This window comes from Mastigoproctus giganteus, chromosome 10 (assembly GCF_048544385.1).
Source record: "Mastigoproctus giganteus isolate SK-2022 chromosome 10, ASM4854438v1, whole genome shotgun sequence".
NCBI classification, from domain to species: domain Eukaryota; kingdom Metazoa; phylum Arthropoda; class Arachnida; order Uropygi; family Thelyphonidae; genus Mastigoproctus; species Mastigoproctus giganteus.
The window spans coordinates 146,517,526-146,540,076 of NC_143584.1; the positions used below are offsets into that span (position 1 = coordinate 146,517,526).

Genomic DNA, 22,551 nt, shown 5'->3' on the forward strand with positions numbered 1-22,551 from the left:
AGCTTTATTTCCATTTTAATAAACTGAATCATTTTTGTCTGTAAAATCTTTACATCGATTGCAGTGTTTAATCTGTTATTAGAATTAAACCTCATTGTATTGTGCAACATAATTTAATGGAAGAAAAACTTTTGCATTAAGCAGCTTTCTAACTTTGTACTTGCTCTAAATGTCTTGTCTTAAAAATGCATTGTTATATACAGACAACAGCAAAAGAAGTCAGAATATACACTGTGGCCTCTTTTTTTTTACTGTGAGCTAATGGTGTTGAGGATTATGCTGATAGATGCACCATTTCATTCCTCTGTCGAAGCCTCCGTAGCCAGGTGGGAAGGAGCAGCAATGCATAGCACACGCTTCTTGATTAGACTGGGGTTAGATCCCATCACCACCAAATATGGAGGATGCGGAAAGGTCAGGGAATGACCACCACATATCCTGGAGCAATATGGCCTTAGATAATGCTCCTAAAAACCGAATAACTAACTAACTAACTCATTCCTCTGTCATTACCCAACCTGAATTGGAGGAGGTAGAGTCCCATGAGTTGTTCTGTAATTTTTAGCCTGCATAATATGCAAATTGGCCCATGAATACATACTTGTATAAACATATCACACAATGGCACAGTATGACCTAATTTGCTGATGGACCTAACAACTTCCCGTGCACTCTTCCATTGGTGTTGAAAAGTAAATTTGGACATGATTTTCTTTCAGTCCTGCATCCATCCTCTACTTCTTGGTACCAGAACCATTGTATTTTCTGTTCAATATCCAGTGTCCAATAACATTGACTTTAATGAAGGTTTCTTTCTCCCGTAGTATATATTTTTTAGTACTCTTTGCATTTTGCAGGTACTGATGCCTTATAATGTTTTTTGCATTAAATGCACAGATCAGTTTTTCCATTGTTTGACAATAATTACACATAATAATCTACCCTAAACATCAATCACCTTGCTCTGTCACCATACATTTTTGGCCATGGTTTTGTTTGGATGATTACTGAGCATTTTTCCATTCATTGAAGATGACACTTGAAGCATAGCCATTCTGGCTACTGTAACACCTGTTAAATGCACACCAACAGTCGCCCTCTTTCAAACTTCGTCAGACCCTACCTGTTCTCCATTGCCTAACTGATTTGGGCACTTGGATGATGCAGCTTTATGGCACTTTCCTGCACAGGGTGTCCACAAACCTCCTTAACAAAACTAAAATGTTGTGTAAACAGATTACATGGTACAAACCTGAAACCACTTCCAGGTGATAGAGGATATAAAGTTTTTATTTACCAACCAGAAAATGTGTGTGTGTGTGTGTGTGTGTGTGTGTGTGTGTGTGTGTGTGTGTGTGTGTGTAGATGGCAGCATAATTGCAAAACTGTAATCATGGCAAAAGTTACCAACCTTGAGTAAGCGCAGTGTGTACGTTGGTTCAATGACCTGCAGTCTGCCACTGTTGTTATGTGTAAATTTCAAACATACTTTAAAAAGAAGCTGTCGAGTAGACCTACGCTTCTGCAGTGGTATGGAAAATTCATAAAGGACACCTGTGTGCATAATAATTCCAGCCAAGGTGGTGGCTGAACAAGCTGGTGAGTTGCACATTGTTGACTTTAATATGCCATGTAATGTGTTATGTCACTTATCAGGATGAAATCATACAATTTACAGCTTATATAGAAGCTGTTGAACAAAGACAAAATTAAGAAGATAAAGTTTTGTCGGTGAATTCCACCATGGTTACGGTTTCAATCATGCTGCCAAATACTGCAGCTTGAAGATTTTCTATTTAGTGAATAAAATTTTTTTAAAAATATTATTGTCTATCATCTGGAAGTTGTTTCAGATTTGTATTATGTACCCTGTTATTATTATTATTAGTAGTAGTGGCATATGATGCAAGAAAGCAAGCTTATACAGCATCAGCAAACTACCCTCTTCCTCAACAACATGTGGAAGTTTGTTCCAACAATCTACTACCTGCTAACTGAAGGCAAACCTCTGCACATCTATCACGAAACCAACCTTTCTCAGTTTGAAATTATGCCCCCTCATGTTTGTAGTCAGAGAAAGAATCCCATCAGCATTGAGCTTTTTCAGTCTATTCAAAGCCTTAAACACCTCAATCAGATCACCTAACAGGAGCTTTTTTCTAGACCCTGCAATTTGCAGAACTGAAGCCTTTCTAGATAAGTGAATACTTTGTTCCCCTCACCAATATCGTTGCCCTTCTCTGTACTCATTACAGAAGCTCTATATCCTGACTTGAGGCCCCGGGTGCCAAGCGTTCCGTGGCCAAGCGATTTCAGTGCGTTCGTTAAAGCGATCCTCCTAAAGAGCTTTTGCCAGATATAGATTCTTTTTCGTTCTAAATACCGTTTTCCTCATTTTCTATTAGAGTAGCTCTTTCGCACTACAAGTAGTAGGCAAAGGCCCAGAAAGGAAAGTCACCTTTCTGTTTCTTTTTCTTATTTCACTAACACAACTAACAGCCGCTTGGTCACCTCGTGGCACTGCTCCTGCCTCCCCGTGGCGGGGCCGGAAACCTGGAAGGAAAAGTTATCCTTCCGGGGCCAAAAGGAGCAATTATGGATACCGAAAATTTTCCACCTCTCAAGACTGTAAATCCTGCTTCTTTGGATTTGCAACAAACTGACTCTGACTATCAAACACGGAAGAGGATGAAAACAGATGTACCTCAAATGGAATATCCATCTTTCCTCATACTGCATTCCCTAACGAATCAGTCTTTGGGTACTTTGTCTCCTTTTTATATACAGAAATGTCTAGAAAGTGTAGCCGGATCACCAAAAATGGTAAGAAGACTGAAGTCTGGCGACCTATTAGTCGAAACCACCAATCGTAAACATTCTGAGTCCCTTCTGAAACTTACATCGTTTGGTGGAGTTCCTACTAAAGTATCTCCTCATGCTACCCTGAATAGCTCCAAAGGAGTAATTTCCGAATGGGATCTGTTGAACGTCAAAGAGGAGGAAATTGTTCAAGAACTCCAAGACCAGAAAGTTACTGAAGCAAGACGAATAATGGTGAAGAAAGATGGAGAATTTGTTCCTACTCGTAGCATCATTCTCACATTTTCTACACCAAACCTTCCTTCAGCAGTAAAAGCAGGATACTTAAACTGTCGCATCCGTCCTTATATACCCAATCCTATTCGATGCTACAAGTGTCAGAAGTTTGGACATTCCCAAACTGTCTGCCGAGGAGATTCAGTTTGCTCAAACTGCGGATCAAAAGAACATGTCCATACTGATTGTAATGCTGAATCATTACGGTGTCCAAACTGCAAAGGCAACCATTCAGCCTTTTCCAGATCCTGCGAGCAATGGAAGCTGGAGAAAAAAATCCAAAAATACAAAGTGGAGAACAAGGTCACATACCCTGAAGCCAGAAAGAACCTACTACAAAACATGCCTAAGCGTACATATGCTGAAGCATCCAAAAGACAACAAACAGTTTCAACGCAAACAGATATATCAGTCCCACCAAAAGTGTCAATTTCTGATTGGGCTCGATCATTGCTATCACCTGCATCACAGCCAACAAAACACCAAACAGTAGATAGGACAAACAATACCCCGATCTCGATACCATCCACTGCTAAATTAGATCCAGTTACTGCAGATCAGAAGGAAAATTCAGTTCATGTTAGAAAGAAATTATCTGATAACACAGCTATGGATATTGCAGAAAACAATACTTGTAATGAACCTATCCTAGATCTTCATGCAGAAGACGACATAGACACACGTCCAGTCTTTCCAAAAAAGGACAAAATAAAAATTGACCGTCACAAGCAGAGTAACATTAAAAAACAGACAGATTCAACTTCTAATTCAAAACCAACACAATGAACAACATAATTCAATGGAATTGCAGAGGCTTTCGTAGCAACATAGACGATATATATGAACTAATTGATCGTTATCATCCTGTGAGCATATGACTACAAGAAACAAATCTAACACCACAAGTGTCCGTGTCAGTTAAATATTACACTGTTTTTCGACAAGACAGGACAAACAGTGCTCATGGTGGAGTGGCCATACTCATAGACTCAAGGGTTCCTTGTAAACAAATTCCTCTTCAAACTGCCTTAGAAGCTGTTGCGGCTCGTGTAATGATTGGCATTTCTTTAACGATCGTTTCAATATATCTCCCTCCCAATCAGCAATGTACGATTCATGAACTAGAAAACCTTGTTTTGCAATTACCGTCACCAGTTTGCCTATTAGGAGACTTTAATGGACATCATACACTATGGGGATCCCCCGTCTCAGACAGACGCGGAGAACTCATTGAGACACTACTAGACAGACAGAATTTAACATTACTGAACACAGGTTTACCCACTTACATTCATTTTCCTACTGGAACACCATCTGCAATAGACCTCTCAATCTGCTCTCCGATCCTCTTCCCAAGTATCGAATGGACAACACTTGACAATCCTCTCAACAGTGATCACTATCCAGTAATATGCAGAATTCAAACCACGAACTCCAAAACAACTGATCCACAAATGAAATGGAAATTTTCTAAAGCAGACTGGACTAAATATAAAAATCATATCTCTTTTGATGATCACATCATTGAGTCTGCCTCTATCAATACTGTCACAAAACATATCACAATGCAGATACTATCAGCTTCAAAGGTTGCCATCCCACAGTCTCAATTAAGAAATCGTAGACATACCAACCACTGGTGGAACGATGACTGTAATAAGGTGAAAAGAGAAAAGAATGCAGCATGGAACTTATTCCGAAAATGCCCTACCACTGCCAACCTTATCAATTATAAGAAACTTAAAGCCAAAGCACGGTACATCAGGCGAAAGGCTAAAAAAGACTCTTGGATAAAATTTGCTTCAACAATCAATAAAGACACTGATGCCAGAATAATATGGAAAAAAATAAGGCAGCTAAATGGTAAATACCCTACATTACCTGCACCTATTTTTAATTGGAATGGGAAGGAGATCTCTAATCCCGAAGATATTGCAAATGCCTTAGGAACAGTGTTCTCTGAATTGTCCGCCTCCATCGCATATCATCCATCATTCCAAAAAATTAAAGCCGATACTGAAAAATTCAAACTAAATTTCAAAACTACCCGCTGTTTACCCTATAATCAACCGCTCACTCTATCAGAATTGAAAGAATCTATAAATATGTCCCACAACAGTGCCCCTGGCCCTGATGGAATTTACTATGTAATGCTTAAAAACCTAGATCAGCAATCGTTATCCTCTCTACTGAAATTTTACAATCGGATATTTTATGAACACACATTTCCTAGCTCCTGGCAACATTCATATGTAATTGCTATCCCTAAACCAGGAAAAGATCATTCGATCCCTAACAACTACAGACCGATTTCTCTAACCAGCTGCTTAAGTAAAACTTTAGAAAAAATGGTGCACCGTCGATTGACGTGGTACCTTGAGTCTAGAAACATAATCAGCGACAATCAGTTTGGCTTTCGGAAGAAGAGATCATCCTTAGATCTCATGATAAAGGCTGAATCAAATATAAGAAACGCTTTTATCAGGAATCAACATCTCGTCATGGTGTGTCTTGATATAGAAAAAGCTTTCGACACCACATGGCGTTATGGAATCCTAAAGGATCTCCATTCTATGGATATGAAAGGGCATTTACCATATTTTATCCAAAACTTCCTTTGCCACAGGACATTCCAAGTTCGATACCGGCAGGCTCTGTCTCACACGTACAGACAAGAAGAAGGTGTCCCTCAAGGCTCTGTCCTCAGTGCCACTCTATTTGCTATACGAATTAACAATATCACAAACAGCATTCCAAACACTGTTGACTCATATATTTATGCTGATGATCTTACCTTGTCCTGCCATTCTCAGACTATAAATTATATTGAGAGGCAATTACAAATATCAATAAATAATATTGAACTATGGATGACACAAAATGGATATCGACTATCAAAACACAAATCTATGGCCACACACTTCTGCAACAAGCGGAAAATGCATCCAGAACCCGAGTTACACTTGGCCAATCATCCTCTTCCAATCGTTAACAGTATTCGTCTCCTAGGGCTAATTTTTGATAAAAATCTAAATTTTCAGGAGCATGTTAAACACCTACGAACCACCTGCCTTAAGAAAATTAACATACTTCGGGTCGTCTCCAGTACATCTTGGGGTGCAGACCGGTACACCCTGCTCCACATGTATAGGTCTCTAATTAGATCTCGCCTAGATTATGGAGCGCCTGTGTATGACTCTGCCAGAGAGAGTACTTTGGCTCGTCTTGCTCCAATCCAACACGCTGCCCTTAGGATTGCTCTGGGTGCATACAGAACATCACCTGTTCAAAGTCTGTATGTTGAGGCTCACGAACCTCCACTCAGTATCAGGAGAAAGATGTTACTGTTAAACTACTCGGCTAAAATTAAAAGCATCCCCACTCATCCTATTTGGCCACTACTGTATGATCCGCAGTGGAGAACACACTATGGAAACAAACCCAGAACAATCCGACCTGCCGGTATCAGATTACAGAACCTATTAGAATGCTGGAATATTTCCTTTCATAATATCATCAGAGATTTAAAAGACCCGGATCCCCCATGGATTACCTTAACTGTTTCATATGATGATTACTTTGAAAAATGGGGAAAAGGTGTTCTAGCAGATGTTAACATCAGACAATTGCATCTTGTCCATGAAGAAAATTATTCCCACTTTTCTAAGATCTACACTGACGGTTCAAAGTCTGGCAATAAAGTGGGTGCAGCTGCTATCTTCCCTAATACAACTGTTTCTATTCCACTTCCAGCTGAATGCAGCAGCTACACTGCTGAACTCTATGCAATTAAACTTGCCCTGGAAAATATTTCCCTCCTGTCAACGAATAAAAGTATAGTGTACACTGATTCCAAGAGTGCTCTCTTAGCTCTCACAGACACCTCTCCTTGCAATCCTTTGGTAAAGCTAATAAGACAAGAACTGATACATCTCCATGAGCAACATTGCACTATTGTCTTCTCCTGGATCCCAGGTCACAGCGGTATTCCTGGAAATGAGTGCGCTGATGATGCCGCAAAGCATCCCTCCAACGTAGCCTTATCAAATGATCTTGTTCCCTATCCTGATTATAAACATAAAATACAAGAAATATGTATGGAACAATGGACTCTTTTGTGGAAAAAGCAAACACATAATAAACTGTTTCAATTGAAACCCGAACCACAACTATGGACCTCTAGCCTCCGTAAAATCAGAAAGGAAGAAGTACTTCTAGCCAGAACCCGAATTGGCCACACTCACCTTACTCATCTGTTTCTGCTCACAGGAAATGATCCCCCTCAGTGCACGCACTGTTTGCAGCCGTTATCAGTGAAGCACATTCTGATTGAATGTAGCTTGTTTGACACTGCCCGACAGACTACTTTCAGCTCCATCTCAAACCCCTTGTCTCTCAACAGCATCATAGGTAATGATGCAAAACTCTCCGAATTTTTCACCTACTTGAAAAAAATTAAAATGTATGACCAACTCTAATTGCTCCCAGAGCAGTTATCACACGTACACTTAATTGCTTTGATAGGCACAATATGGCCTATATAGCCCTTGCGCCAGAAATCCCATAACAACAACAACAACAACATCCTGACTTGAAATGGTCTCGAGACCTGTATGTAGTACTCAATATGTAGCTTGACCCTTGTCTTATATAATGGGATAATCACCTGCTTATTCTGCTAGAAAAATTCCTGTATATCATTGACAAAACTCCATGAGCTGCCCTGCAGCCCATCTACATTGCTCAGAGAACTTCATATCTGACGGCACACTTACCCCCAGGTCGTTTTCATTTTCCACTACCCTGAGCGTAGTACCACACAATTGGTACTTTACCCTGGGGGGTTACTGCTACCCATGTACATTATTAGTATTAGTAGTGGCAAATGATGCAAGTCATTGGTATATCCGACTTGTAGCTGATATGGAAACTCTCTGCAATCGAATTGTGGCAGGTTGTGAGACAATACGAAATATGCCAGGAATTTGGCATCATCTTCGCGAGTCCATGAGATGTCAGTGTGAGGCCTGTATTCAGGCAGAAGGTGGACATTTTGAACAATTACTGTAAAGTGAGGTGAACAATTGTGTCATAGACGGACCTTCAAAACTCGGAAACCAAGCATTTCTGGAACTATGTTGATATAAAATATTTTTATTGTCTACATATGAGGAACTCATGCCTGAAGTTATGCCGTATATTTTTGAGACACCCTGTATAATATCTATACTCGTGTGTGGGGGGGGTGAATATCCCTCAGCTCCTGTAAATTCTCATTTTTTAACGCAGTGAGGTAGCTTGTGGGGCTTAGTGCTTGAGGGGAACTGCTGTAGAAAGTCATAACAATGGCCGCTGACAGCAATACTAAGGTAGAGGGGAAATAAAAATTAATAAATAAATAAATAAATAACCCCCCCTACAACTTAGATTTGGTTTCCCCACCAAGCTTAACTGTCAGTTCCTTTCCTTCGTTAATATGGATATAGTGCCATAAAAAGGCAAAAAAGGAAATATTTTTTATTTTTGATAAAAAGAAATTAAGATTTTTTGAAGATGAGGGAATAAAGGGGGGGGGGGTTAAACTGCAACTCATCTACGGCTATCTCAGTACAAAGCACCAACTGGCACAGAATCTAAAAGGACGTTTTCTGCCGCTAATTAAATATGTACCAAAATTAGCTGTCTATTATGTATTATTATTTTAACAGACATAGATGCCCTCTTATCTGTACACATTTTGTTCCATCAGAGAAAATCCTCTGTCAGCTTTGGCTGAACTTGTAGATACTGTTTTCATTTGCTCATTCATTATCGTTTAGGCTATTTTTACAGTTTCGGTAGTTAAACTTTCACAACAAATTACATTTTAAACATACTCACAGACGTTATTGATATCAACGTCAAATTTTATAATTTTACATTACAGTGTTGTTAAGCAACTGAATGGTGTGTTGTGGAGTCGAGACATTCGACAGGAACCCCAGATGATACTCCAAATGATAGTAGAGAGTGTTTTGATATATGGTGGAGAAGGATGGTTTACAATGGATTCCGCGTGTCTTGCCTCCATAGAGTTCAGAATGAGACCATAATGAAGAGATGGAATTTGTGAGTAAATGTAGTGGATCGCGTGGAACACAAAAATCCCGTCGATTTGGCAGTGGTACGGGCATGTCCAACGGATGCCTCACGAGAGATGGCCGAAAGGAGTGATGAATTTGTTGCTGCCGGGAAGACGGAAGAGGGGCACGGCCTCAACTTACGTGGAGAGGAGTTGCAGAGCTATGCGAGCCAGAGGGTTGCACAACGGTTCCTGGAACGACCGTTCACAATGAAGGGGATTACAAGGCAACCTCTAAGCAATGGAGATGCCTTCAAAAGTAAAAAGTAACAAACTGAAGGAATCTTAAGTACTGTAACCATCTACTGAATTATTATAGTGATCTTTCTATGTAAAAATATGTTCGAGTTCAATAATCTTGCTTGTATTTTTCCAAAGTCATTGGTATGTATCATGTAATCGACCGGTTGTTTTTTATTTTATTTATTATTATTTTTTTTTTTTGTGATAACCTAAAAACTCTTAATTGTTGAAAAGTTGATATAGTTCTTCTAATTAGTTTGTCGGCTTATGATTAGATACAGTTTAAACCATAACACTATTGAGTTTCTTAAGAGCTCACTTTATTTGGACAGGTAGTGTGGATGCTTATTTTTTTGTTTTTAGAATAACTATGTTTAATAATTTTTGCTAGAATATTTATTATTGTAATAAAAGTTTGATTTAAAACGTGAATTCAAGTAATTACTTGTTTTTTCCTTACTTTATTGCACCTAATTTTCATCAAAATTTATTGCGAAAAATGTTTTTTTTTTTTTTTGGAATACCGGTTTCATAAATTAAAAATACCAAAATACCGGTATTAAAATTTTGACTGGTATTGTGAGCCCTAGATATAGGCACTTCTATAAATCCTTTTCATTATTAAATATCTTGAGTTTGATGCTACTTAACTTTATATTGGTATAATAAATTATTAATACAAATATAAAGAATTTTTTAACAATATTATTGATTTTTTTATTTTTTAATATTATTTTAGGGTCAGAAATGGGTGTTAAGACAATGTTTTACACCCTGGAAGGCCCAGCTAATGCCTTGGCTATCAACCGTGATGCAACGCAAGTTGTGGTAGCTGGAAGAAATGGTAGGTAAAAAAAAAAAAAACACAAGTTATGAGCATTTAGTATTAAAAAAAATGATGCAAGGAAGCAAACTTAATTAGCATCATTAAAATAAAAAGTAACTAATGTTAACTCCCCTCAGTTCATTTACCTGTTTCTATTAAATACTTGGCCAATCCCCTCTTTTGATAAACTTATAACTTTCTCAAGAATTGGTTTAAGTTTATTCCAACAATCAGTCATTCTTAGACTAGAAGAAAAGTTTTGTCATCTCTTCTACAAATATCCCTTCTCAGTTACATATGACTTCCTGTATGTCATATGACAGTGTAAAGTTGTCCTCGGCATTTAGTTTAATTAACCCATTTAAAGAGAGAGAGAGAGAGAGAGAGAGAGAGAGAGAGAGAGAGAGAGAGAGAGAGAGAGAGATCACAAATCTCTCTGTCACTCTCACAGTAACCAATCTTGTTACTGTTTTTTGAAATGGGGTTTCCAAGTCTTTATAAGTACAGTGCAATTTTGATATAATGTGCCTCTGCATACTGTGAGGCCCGACCATATCCCCCAAAACGAATTATGAAAAAAGTACCATGTTCAAAAAACTAGCAATTCATATTGGAAACTGGAAAAAGTGATTACTGTGCATCCTACTACCATATTTCCAAGAGGGGAAATTAGCTAAAAATTGGCTGTATATTTTCTTCAATATATATTTAGTGTTTAGTTGCAGAATAATTTTTGAAAATGGCAGGATTCATCAGAAACTAATTTCTGTAGACACCCAGTTTCTCCCCTCAGCTAGAGATGCAATAAAAGAGTATATCAGTGGAATGCTAATTACAAACAGATACCTCTGGAGGGGAATACAACTATTGTTAGTTAAGTGCATTACATTAGTTACAAAGTAAATTTTTGTAAACAACAGCACACGACATCCTTTCTTCGATTGGAAGTTACACTTAGGATAGCAAAAACTGCTAAGGTCTAAACTAGATAAAAATATACATGAAATGACAAGTGATTTATGGATAAGTTAGATGACTTCACTTTGGCACTATGGTAGGCCAAACAGGTTGGTTTTGATTTGGTTTTCTCTAAACACGGTAAATTCTAGGGAATTAGAAATAAATACATGAAAATTATAAAATCGGTACGACTGAAATTAATTCAGTTGTACTGAATTAATGGTATGACTGAAATTAATTCAGTTGTACCATTACAGCAACCGTAAGAAAAAATTATGCATTGAAGAAAAAAGATTACACTACTATGTATTTCGAAAATAATTAACTGATGTTTTTTCAGAAACGATGTTTCTGAATCATTTTCTAATGCTGATTTCAAAATTGACTTCTGTTGGTTTTCATCCCATCAGGTTTCTTCAAAAATCATGAAAAAAAATTGATTTTTTCACAAATTTTTATTAATTTTGGCAGAATTTGTGCATTGAAATTATAACAAAATGCTACTTTTACCAGACTTATTTAAATACATGTTGAAAACACTATTAAAAAGGGCAGTGTGGTAAAAAAGTCCACTAAACACTTTCCTCTCATTTTAAAAACTGATCTATGATGGGTCAAATTTTTGTTTCATTGATTTTCTTGCAGACCCTTCTACTTTACAGTTCCTCTTCAGCATCCAGCAATAGTCAGACATCATGTTGATATTCCACCTCCTTCTGGTACCTCATCTCCTTATCCTCGATGCCCTTGTGAAACTGATCACCCTCTTCATCACTAACACTTCCTAGATTTTCTCGGAAGTAGTCGATGTGGGAGTTTAAAAAATGTACCTTGACACTCACGTTGCAGCCCAGCTTCTTGAAGTTTTCCAACATATTTTCAACGATATTCTTATTGTCTGGATTCTTGTTGTTCCCTAAGAAGTTGTCAACATCAGACCTGAAGATAATCCATGCCTGTTTTATTCTTTTATTCATAGTTGCCACAAATTCTCAGTCCTTCATCAGTTTGCAAATTTGAGGTCCGACAAAGTACCTTGTTTTAGCTTCTCTTCAGTGATTGATGAGAATTTAGTACAAAGATTGTTGATGCAGGGACCTTCCTGAGGTAAGCTTTCACAAACTGTTTCATCAACCCCAGTTTGATATGTAAAGGTGGAAGGAGGACAGTTTTGGGGTCTACTAGTGATTTATGAATTATGTTCTTTGGTCAAGGCAATGAACTGTCTCTCTTTGGCCAGGCCTTGACATCCCAGTGCTTACTCCTTGCCCAACTGTCCCACTCACAAAAAGCAGGACATTTTTCTGTAGTCTGATTGCTGCCCAAATAACATGCCTGTTATTTTAAAGTCAGCACAAACCAACTAACCATGTTCTTCATACTTAATATTTGTCAACAATTTCGTAAAGTTCTCATATGTTTCTTTCAAAATGCACAGAGTGAGCTACTGGAATTGACCCATATTTATTTCCATTTTATGAGCCAAAAAGTCCACTGTGTAGGATTGTAACTAATTCCTAAATGGTTTGTTAAATCATTTTTATTATTGCAAAAAAACCATAGAACCACACAGCTTACTGTACATGTAATTTTTAATATATGAAAATTAGTTTATTGGAATATATAGGTGCACTGTTATATAAGGTTTTGCAGTTTGGTAAAGTGCCATAGGCACTTTACCAAACTGCAAAACTAGTAGATCTATTTTCAGTTAATCAGTGTTTCAAAACATCTTTGTTTTGTCTTCAAGACAAGAACTGTAATGGAAATAAAAGAAATTAAGATAAACTAAACTAGATTGGTGACTTAATCATGCAGGGTTGATGCAACACTTGTGATTTCTGGTGTGTGAGAGAAAATTCACCACCCTACACAAAAAAAAAAAGCTGGGTGGGAACTTTTGGCGAATTCAATGTAAATTCGGATGAAAAGACTCTTGATGTAATTAGTTTTTCCTCTGCAGTGGACTGGTTCATTTTATTGGTGGTTGATGAGGTGATGATATAAGTATATATTCAAAATTACTTTTACTTTTCTTTAAAGCAGATATTGAGATTAGTATTATTAAATTTCAATAAAAATCCCTTTAGTAGCAAGTCAGATTTAATGATAATGATGTCAAGTAAATTCTTGGGCATTAGAAATAAATACACGAGAAATTAAAAAATCAGTATGACTGAAGTAATGGCAACCATAAGAAAAAATTATGCATTGAAGAAAAAAAATTATATTATTATGTATTTTGAAAATAATTCCCTTCTCGTCTGTTCAAAAGTTATTTCACTTTGAAATAACTTTTGAACAGATTCAGTGGAAAATTTGCACATATTAAGAACATCATTAATTAATTTTTTGCATGGTTAATGAAGTTACTTATGCCTTTTGATGTTTATGCATTAAATGCAGAGGTTAATTAGTCCATCATTTGGTAAGAATTATAAATGATATTTCACTCCAGATGTCAAACATCTTGGTTCATCATTTTACATTCTCGACTGCAGTTGCATCAGTATTAGTAGTGGCAAATAATGTAATGAAGCTAACTTATACAGCATTGGCTAAACGCGCGCGCGCACACACACACACACACATCCCGTCAAATAATTTGTCAATTCTTCCTTAAATTTATTCAAACTGCTCACCTCCACAATGTCAGATGGAGTTGTGCAGCTGTATTGGTTGCTTTTGAACTTATTTGAACTTTTGTTCAAAATGTTAGTTTGTTGCAGAAAAATTGTGGATAGATTTTCTGATTTTAAAAATAATTCAAAGGTGTTTGAACTTTTTCAAAATCTGTTTCATATACCCATCAACGATGTTGATGAGAATTTACAATTAGAGTTGGTAGATTTTCATTCTAATGATGCACTGAAGACAATATTTAAAAAATGAAAATCTAATTCAGTTTTATTCAACATTATCTGAGTCAGATTCTCCAAAAATTAAAAAATGTTGCAAGAAAGGTTACAACAATTTTTGAAAGTACATATATGTGAGCAGAGCTTTTCAAAAATGAAATATGTAAGATCAAAAATACGATCACATCTAACTGACCCTCATTTACATGACTTTTTTTTTTAAGAATTCGAACTAGTTCTTTAAAACCCAATATTACAAAACTTAGTCACACTCTACAACCACAATCATCACATTAATTAGCCGAGTGGGTAAAGTACCTGCCCGGCAACCCCAAGGTCGCGGGTTTGATTCCCGCCTCGGGCTTGGATCAAAGTACTGCAAAAAAAAACCTTGGGAGGTGCAATATGGCCACAGAAGCCGATGCACCAACAACTACCAAATCAAAAAAAAAAAAAAAATCACGTTAATTATAATTTTGTTGTATTATTGACTGTATTTTTGTGATTATAACAGTAAATAAGTAATAATTAATTTCGTTGTATTACTAGCTATATTTTTGTGATTAGTACAATAAATAAGTAGTAATTAATTTGTTGTATTACTAACTGTATTTTTGTGATTAGGACAATAAATAAGTAATTAATTTTTTTGTATTACTGACTGTGATTTTTGTGATTAGTATAACAAATAAGTAATAATTAAAATTTGATATAAAGAAACTGGTATATTTTATATTACATATCCATCGATTTATTTTTGAATCTGCAGATATAAGGTAGGTATAAAATTTGTTTCTCTTCATAACATTAAAGTTTTGCAGACAGTGTAGTTTTCAGTAATTAGGAATTTCTCCAACCTACGATAATTTCATATGTGACCCGCTTCTCTAAAAGTTTGGGGATCCCGGCACTAGGATAATAATGTTACAAAACATATATCCTCAGTTCTAATCTCAATGTTGTCCATTTCCACTTACAGTCTGTCAAATCCTATGTACTTTTTCTGACAGAATCTCAGTTATTGGTTGAATCAACCACTGCTCATCTCAGTTGCCCAAACTATTCGCTTTATGATGCCTTTCGTCTCAAAGGTGGTACTTGTGCATATATCCGTTCCGATATCCCCTGTCAGAGACTTGGTAATTTGGAATCTCCTCTTTTCGATCTTCTCTGGCTTAAAATCTCTCTACCTCATTCTGTCAAATTCATCTGTTGTCTCTACCGTTCTCCCAACTCCACTAATCACTTGAAACTTTTAACTTATTCTCTTTGCAACTTGACCTTCTCCAGTCCAACTTTCCTAACAGTGAGGTAATTTTCCTTGGTGATTTTAATGTTCACACTGATGATATTCTGGCTTGTGTTACCCATTTATGTTACAAATTCAATGGTGGAAAAGTTGGCGAAACACAAGCAGTTGCTCTACTTTGCTTATTTGAAGTTTGAAGTGGTGGAACCTATGTTTAGTCTCCAGAACTAAGTTCCAGTCAACCCTTTCCCATCATGCAGTATGACTAATGACTTTTGAGGTTATGAAGAACATCATGGTGAGATCCAATCTTCCTTCCATTTCGAGGGTACAGTTCAAAAACGGTGTTCGCAGGCCGGCTGCTAGTTAGTACACCGGACCGAACCTATTGGCAACTCTTTAGAAGGCTTCTGGATCAGCTAGTGTATAATCTTGCTACCTCTACTATGCCAGATAGTAGTAGTAGTGGCATGTGATGCAAGAAAACAAGTGTATGAGCTTATGCAGCATCAGCCAAAAAAAAAAAAAAAAAAATCACACCATTCCCTCCAAATGCCTGTCCAGTTCCTCCTTAAATTTATTCAACGTATCAACTTCCACGACGACAGATGGAAGTTTGTTCCAGCGATTAACCACCCGCTGGCTAAAGGCAAATTTCCGCACATCTGTTCTACATCTGTCCTTTCTTAATTTGAATTTATGCCCCCTTAGGTTCGTAATCTGAACAAGTGGAAGGATCCCACCAGAATTCAGTGTGCTGAACCCATTCAAGGCCTTATACACCTCAATCAGATCACCGCGCAGGTGCCTAGTCTCCAACCACTGCAATTTGCAGAACTTAAGCCTCTCTTGATAAGAGGATCCCTTCGTTCCCCTCACCAATCTTGTTGCCCTTCTCTGTACACGCTCAAGTAAATCTACATCCTTCCTAAAATGAGGCCTCCAGACCTGCACGCAGTACTCAAGGCGTGGCCTGACCATTGCCTTATACAAAGGGATAATCACCTCCTTTTCCCTGCTAGCAAAATTCCTATATATCATTGACAAAACCCCATGACCTGCCCTGGCAGCCTGTCTGCATTGCTCAGAAAACTTCATATTTGCCTGCACAATTACTCCCAGGTCTTTTTCATTTTCTACCACCTTAAGTGTAGTACCACACAGTTGGTACGTTTCTCTGGGGTTATTTCTACCCATATGCAGTACTTTGCTTTTGTCAAGGTTAAACTTCAGTTGCCACTTCTTAGCCCATCTGCCCAAATTATCCAGATCCTGTTGCAGTAGCACACTGCCAACATTTGTATCATCTGCAAACTTCGACATTAAGCCTGATATACCTTTATCAATATCATTGATAAATATACAAAACAACAGTGGACCTAACACCGAACCCTGTGGGACCCCACTAATAACATTAGTCCAAGAAGAGCAGCACCCATTGATTACCACCCTCTGTCTTCTCCCACTTAACCATCTTTTTATCCATTGTAGCAACTTACCCTTAATACCATTCTGCTCCAATTTGTACAATAGTCTTCCATGCGCAACAGTGTGAAAAGCTTTCCTGAAATCCAAATATATGATATCAAAATTATTTTTTGCATCCAGTTCCGTTGTAACCACATCATAATATCCTATCAAATTTGTCAGACAAGACTTTCCCTTAACAAACCCATGCTGTGTCTGAATTATTTCTGCAGTCTTGTCTAGATGATCTTGCAATGCATCTTTAACCAGTGACTCCATTATTTTACCAGGAACAGAGGTTAAACTAACTGGTCTGTAATTACTCGTGTCACCCTTCGATTCCCCTTTGTGAATTGGGGATACATTTGCACATCAGTCTGTGGGGACCTCCCCTGAGTCCAAGGACACTCTCATAATTATGGCTAAGGGTTTGCTTAGCTTTGCCGCCTCCTATAATATAACTGGATAGATCCCATCCACCCCAGGTGCTTTTCTTATGTTTAACTTCAACAATTTCTCCTCCACTTTGCGTTCAGCTATTACAAAATCATTAAGTATCCTGCTACAATTTGATAACCTTCTGTCATTTTCAAACCTTAATAATTCCTCACGTGTGAATGTAGATGCAAAATACTCATTCAGTTTGTTTGCTATCTGAGCAGGATCATCAACAGTCAAACCATCGATGTCAAGTGGACCAATCAGATTCATCCCCTTCCTTTTAGAGTTTATATAAGTAAAGAAATCCTTGCTGTTTTTCTTAGCATCTTTTGCCAAGGATTTCTCGTAATCTGCCTTCGCCTGCCGAACCTCCTTTATGACCTGATTACAGATTAACTTATATCTGCCATAGGCTTCTGAGTCGCTTGATAATTTATATGCATCCCATGCATTTTTCTTCTCTGTTACGAGTCTCATTAGTTCATTTGACAACCATTTAGGCCTAAACCTTGAACAATATTTCTTAATAGGTAATGACTGGAGGGAGTTCGAATAGTGTGTATGCTGGGAACATTGTCGAGTCCACGTTATGTCAAGGATCTGGTTATATTCTTACTATGTGTACGCCATATTCAAAAATTTCATTACTTCATACAGCATGTCCCACCCCCTTTTCTTACTATTGAATACAACGTGAATTGTTAAACTAATAGGGTAAACTTATTTGCGAAAAGATCTGAACCTCCCAAACACTTCCTAGTTCATTTCTCAAATGTATGTGGTCTCAATTCTAATCTCAACGGCATCCATTTCCACTTGCAGCCTGCCAAATCCCATGTATTTTTTTCTGACAGAATCTCAGTTATCGGTTGATTCAACTACTGCTCATCTGAGTTGACCAAATTATTTAGTGTAGGATTCCTTTCGCCTCAAATGTGTTACTTGGGCATATGTCCGTTCCAATATTCCCTGTCAGAGACTTCGTAATTTGGAATATCCTCTTTTCGATCTTCTCTGACTTAAAATCTCTCTACCTCATTGTGTCAAATTCATCTTTTGTCTCTACCGTTCTGCCAACTCCACTAATCACTTGGAGCTCTTTGACTTCCTCTCTTTGCAACTTGACTTTCTCCAGTTCAACTTTCCTAACAGTGAGGTAATTTTCCTTGGTGATTTTAACGTTCACAACACAGCTAGCTTCCGTTTTCTAGTCACAATGACTCAGCTGGTCGTGATGCAGAGGCTTTTGCAATTACTGATGATGTTGCACAGATTGTTCATTTACCTACAAGAATACTGGAAAATCATAACCATACAACCAATCCTCTTGATCTTTTTCTCACAAACAACCCTTCTAAGTACACAGTCAAAGTGAGTGGTCCTTTAGGCACTTCAGATCACAACTTGGTGATTGTCTCTTCCCCAATGGAGCCTTTATCTCATGGCAATTCCCAACCTCCTTTTGTATGGTATTACAAGAATGCAAAATGGGATGACCTGTGAAATTTCTTTTCTTCTTTTCCTTGGTCGGATTACTGTTTCAAAACTTCTATGCTCAGATCATGTCAGTGAAATTATTCTTGTAAGAATGGAATCCTTTATTCCACACTCCACTTAAAATCTTATCCTTTATCTAAACCTTGGTTTTCAAATAAATGTGCTAAGGCTGTTCAAGAGAAGAATGTTGCATATCGTAATAGGCTTGTTTTCAATTCTTTGGTTTCATTTTCTGCCTTCACCAAAGCTCGCAATAATTGTAAAGCAGCTATTAATCAGTCGAAACTATATTTTGAACAGGCTTAAGAGTAGGTAACTTGCTTCTTGCCTAATGGTAGCCAGGCATTTTGGTCTCTTGCCAAAGCTATTGGCTGCAGTTTTTGCTCATCTCTGCTCCCACTTCTGTCAAAACCTGTTGTCACTTTAGCCAAGGAGAATGCTGACCTGCTAGCATCCCATTTTCTTTCCAACATGTATTAATGATGTTGGTAAAACACTTCCTACCATTCCCAACATGGTTCATTCAATGCCTTCTGTGGTCTTCCGTCAAAAGGATGTCAGAAGGATTTTGACGAATCTTGATGCTAAGAAAGATCCAGGTCCTGATGGTATTTCTCCACTTGTTCTCAAAACCTGTGCTCCTGAACTTACTCCTGTTCTTTGAGGCTTTTTTTCACTTTCTTATTCCAAAGGTGTTTTTCCTTCTGCTTGTAAATTTGCTCACATCCAGCCAGTTCCTAAAAAGGGTGACAAATCCCTCCCATCCAATTATCGTCCCATTGCAATTACTTCTACTCTTTCTAAAGTAATGAAGAAATCAATTAACTGCGAACTCTTAAACTATCTAGAAACACTCTGTCTGATCAACGATCGCCAGTATGGATTCCGTCAGTGTTGATCCACTGGTGATACAAAGGGTATTAGGAAAGTTTTGCAATACAGCTTTGTTTATTTAATTTTTTCTAAGTAATTTCCTCTACATTCAATACATCTCTCCATCCTCCGAAACCAATCTTTAAACCAGTTCTGCCAAGTTTCACTAGGCAGTAAAGCACACCCGTTGTCCCAAGCCCGGAGAAGGTCCTCATCACTGAAAAACCGCCTCCCTTTTAGCTTCATTTTCACATGCGGGAACAGTGCAAAGTCGCAGGGAGCAAGGTCTGGACTGTAGGGAGGGTGCTCGAGAAGTTTCAGTCCTGTCGTGGTCAAATATTCGGTGCAGGCTTTGGCGCGGTGAGCTGCAGCATATCGTGATGGAGGTACCAGGTGTCCATTCTTGACTTTGGCCGCAGGTTCTTCATAGATCCAATGACTTTAGGCAGGCATTGTTCAGTATACCACTTAGCTGTGACTGTCTTCTGCGTGTCCAAAACGACACGTTCCACAATTCCACTCGATTTGAAAAATACAGCTATCATTTTCTTCTTTACACATCGGGATTTTCTGACAATTACGGGTGTGTCGTCATCATCAAAGACCCAAACTTTGTTTTGAGCCTTGGTCGGCAGATCGTAATAGTACAGCCAAGTCTCGTCACCTGTCACGATGTTGTTCACATACCGAGATTGTCCCTTATCAAACTTTTTTAACATCTCCCGGCACCAAGTCACACGTCGTGTCATCTGCTCTTCAGTCAGTTGATGCGGCACCCAGTGAGAACAAAGTTTCTTCACGTGCAAATGATCTTGCAGAATCGAACGAATTGCTGGTGCATTTAGGCCCAAATTTAGGCTGGTGCATTTAGGTTGGTAGGTCACTCGCCTGTTTTCGTCAAGCATTTTCCTCACAGCAGTAACGTTTTACTCCGTAACTGACGTTCGTGGCCTTCCCGGCCTCCCAGAATCCTCCAGAGTGAAATTTCCCCTTTGGAATTCTCTATACCACCTGAATATCGTTGTACGATGTGGACAATCATCATCTAGTGCAAGAGTCATTTCTTCTAAGCACTGGTCTGTGGTTAAACCACGCACGAAATTATACCGCAAAACTGTCCTTATCTTATTTCGTGACCACGATGCCATCGCAAGCACTTTACACTCTCACTACTAATGAATAACTGAGCCTATCGACTTGGCGCGGCGGCTACTATGCACGTATGAACATGTCTCAACATGCAGCAACAAGCAGCTTCCTGTGATTCATTGTTGCGTCATATTGCAAAACTTTCCTAGTACCCTTTGTATTCTGGCTTATGTTACCTATTTATGGACAAATTCAATGGAAATGTTCAGTGAAGCACAAGCAGTTGCTCTTGACATCTCAAAGGCTTTCGATCGTGTTTGGCATAAAAGTTTTCTAAACACACTTCCATCTTATGGTTTGCCAACTCTTTTTTGTAATTGGTTATCCAAGTTTCTGTCTGATTGCTTAATGAGGGTGATGGTAGGTGGCTCTCTGTCTTCTTAACTTCTCCACTAATGCTGGTGCCCTCCAAGGTTCAGTTCTTTCCCCCCACTCTTTTCCTCTTGTATATTAATGACCTTCTTCCATTGACTGGAAATCCTATCCATAGTTTTGCCAATGATAGCACATTGCATTCCACTTTCCATTTTGAGAAACCTTGCCATGCTCAATCAGCTTCAACTTCTCGAGTATCTGCTACCAATTCCTTAAATGCCAATCTCCAGGTAATTCTCCAGTGGGGCAAAGACAATATAGTTGATTTCAATCCTTCTAAAACTTAGTCCTGTCTTATATCTCGCAAAAAGGATTCTTCTGCTCCTACGCTTATCTTTGGTGACACTCCGATTTCTAGGCCAAATGATTTTTTTTTTTGGGGATTACCCTGACTTCTAATCTCTCTTGGCACAAGCACATTACAAATATTGCTTCCTCTGCATCTAAAAAACTTGGTTTTCTCTTTCGCTCTCGGTGTTACTTTTCTTCCAAACAGCTCTGTACAAATTGCAAATCCGCCCTGCCATAGAATATTGTGCCTACATCTGGGGTGGTGCCCCCAAAACCTCTCTCAGGCTCTAGATTCCATTCAAAAGAGGACAGTTAGGTTAATTAATGACTCCTCTTTAACAGCCTCTCCACTCTCTGTCTCATAGACGTACTGTTTCTGCTGCATGCATTTTCTACAGATACTTCCATGGGCACTGTTCTTCTGAATTGGCTTCTATAATTCCCACTCTCTCTTTCAAAACAGTCCGAACATATGCCTTCATCAGCCAACATCCATTTACTGTCCAACTTCAAACTCACAGAACCAACTTTTCATCTTCCTCGTTTATTCATTTAACTGCCGTTTTCTGAAACAACCTTCCTTCATATGTATTTCTTAAAAATGACAGTCTACAGAAGTTCAAGTCTAATGTCAACAAATGTCTTTTTTTGTCTTCTCAACCTCCAACCCATGCATAGTACTAAGTACTATAGGTTCTAATACCTCTTGTGTTTGGGATTTTCATAAAAAAAAAAAAAAAAAAATATATATATATATATATATATATATATATTTTTTTTTTTTAACATTAACCATTAACCATTAACCATTTACCATTAACATTTTAATGGTATTTTTATATATATTTATTGCTTATGTCATGGCATAGATTGATTTTTTCCAGGTCACGTTGGGTACCCGCCATGGTTTATGGTTTACCCGATAAGCTAGTATATCATATTTTACTTTTAAAAAACTCTAACCATTATTAACTTAACTCTCATATATATATATATATATATATATATATATATATATATATATGTGGAATATGAAAACAAGGATGTGGAAAAACAGGAAAAACAAGGAAAAAACAGTAACGTGCACCTGAATGCGCAAAGCAGC

At 37.9% G+C, this 22,551-nt stretch overlaps 1 protein-coding gene across 2 annotated transcripts in view; it reads left to right on the forward strand.

The window, feature by feature from the left end:
* Wdr24 (WD repeat domain 24) overlaps positions 1 to 22,551 on the forward strand; it is a 223,103-nt gene that overhangs the window by 12,038 nt on the left and 188,514 nt on the right. For both annotated transcript variants that reach the window (XM_090383842.1, XM_090383843.1), the window contains exon 2: positions 10,200 to 10,304. In XM_090383842.1, the coding sequence (XP_090239968.1) occupies positions 10,200 to 10,304 (105 nt within the window). The remainder of the gene's footprint in view (positions 1 to 10,199; positions 10,305 to 22,551) is intronic.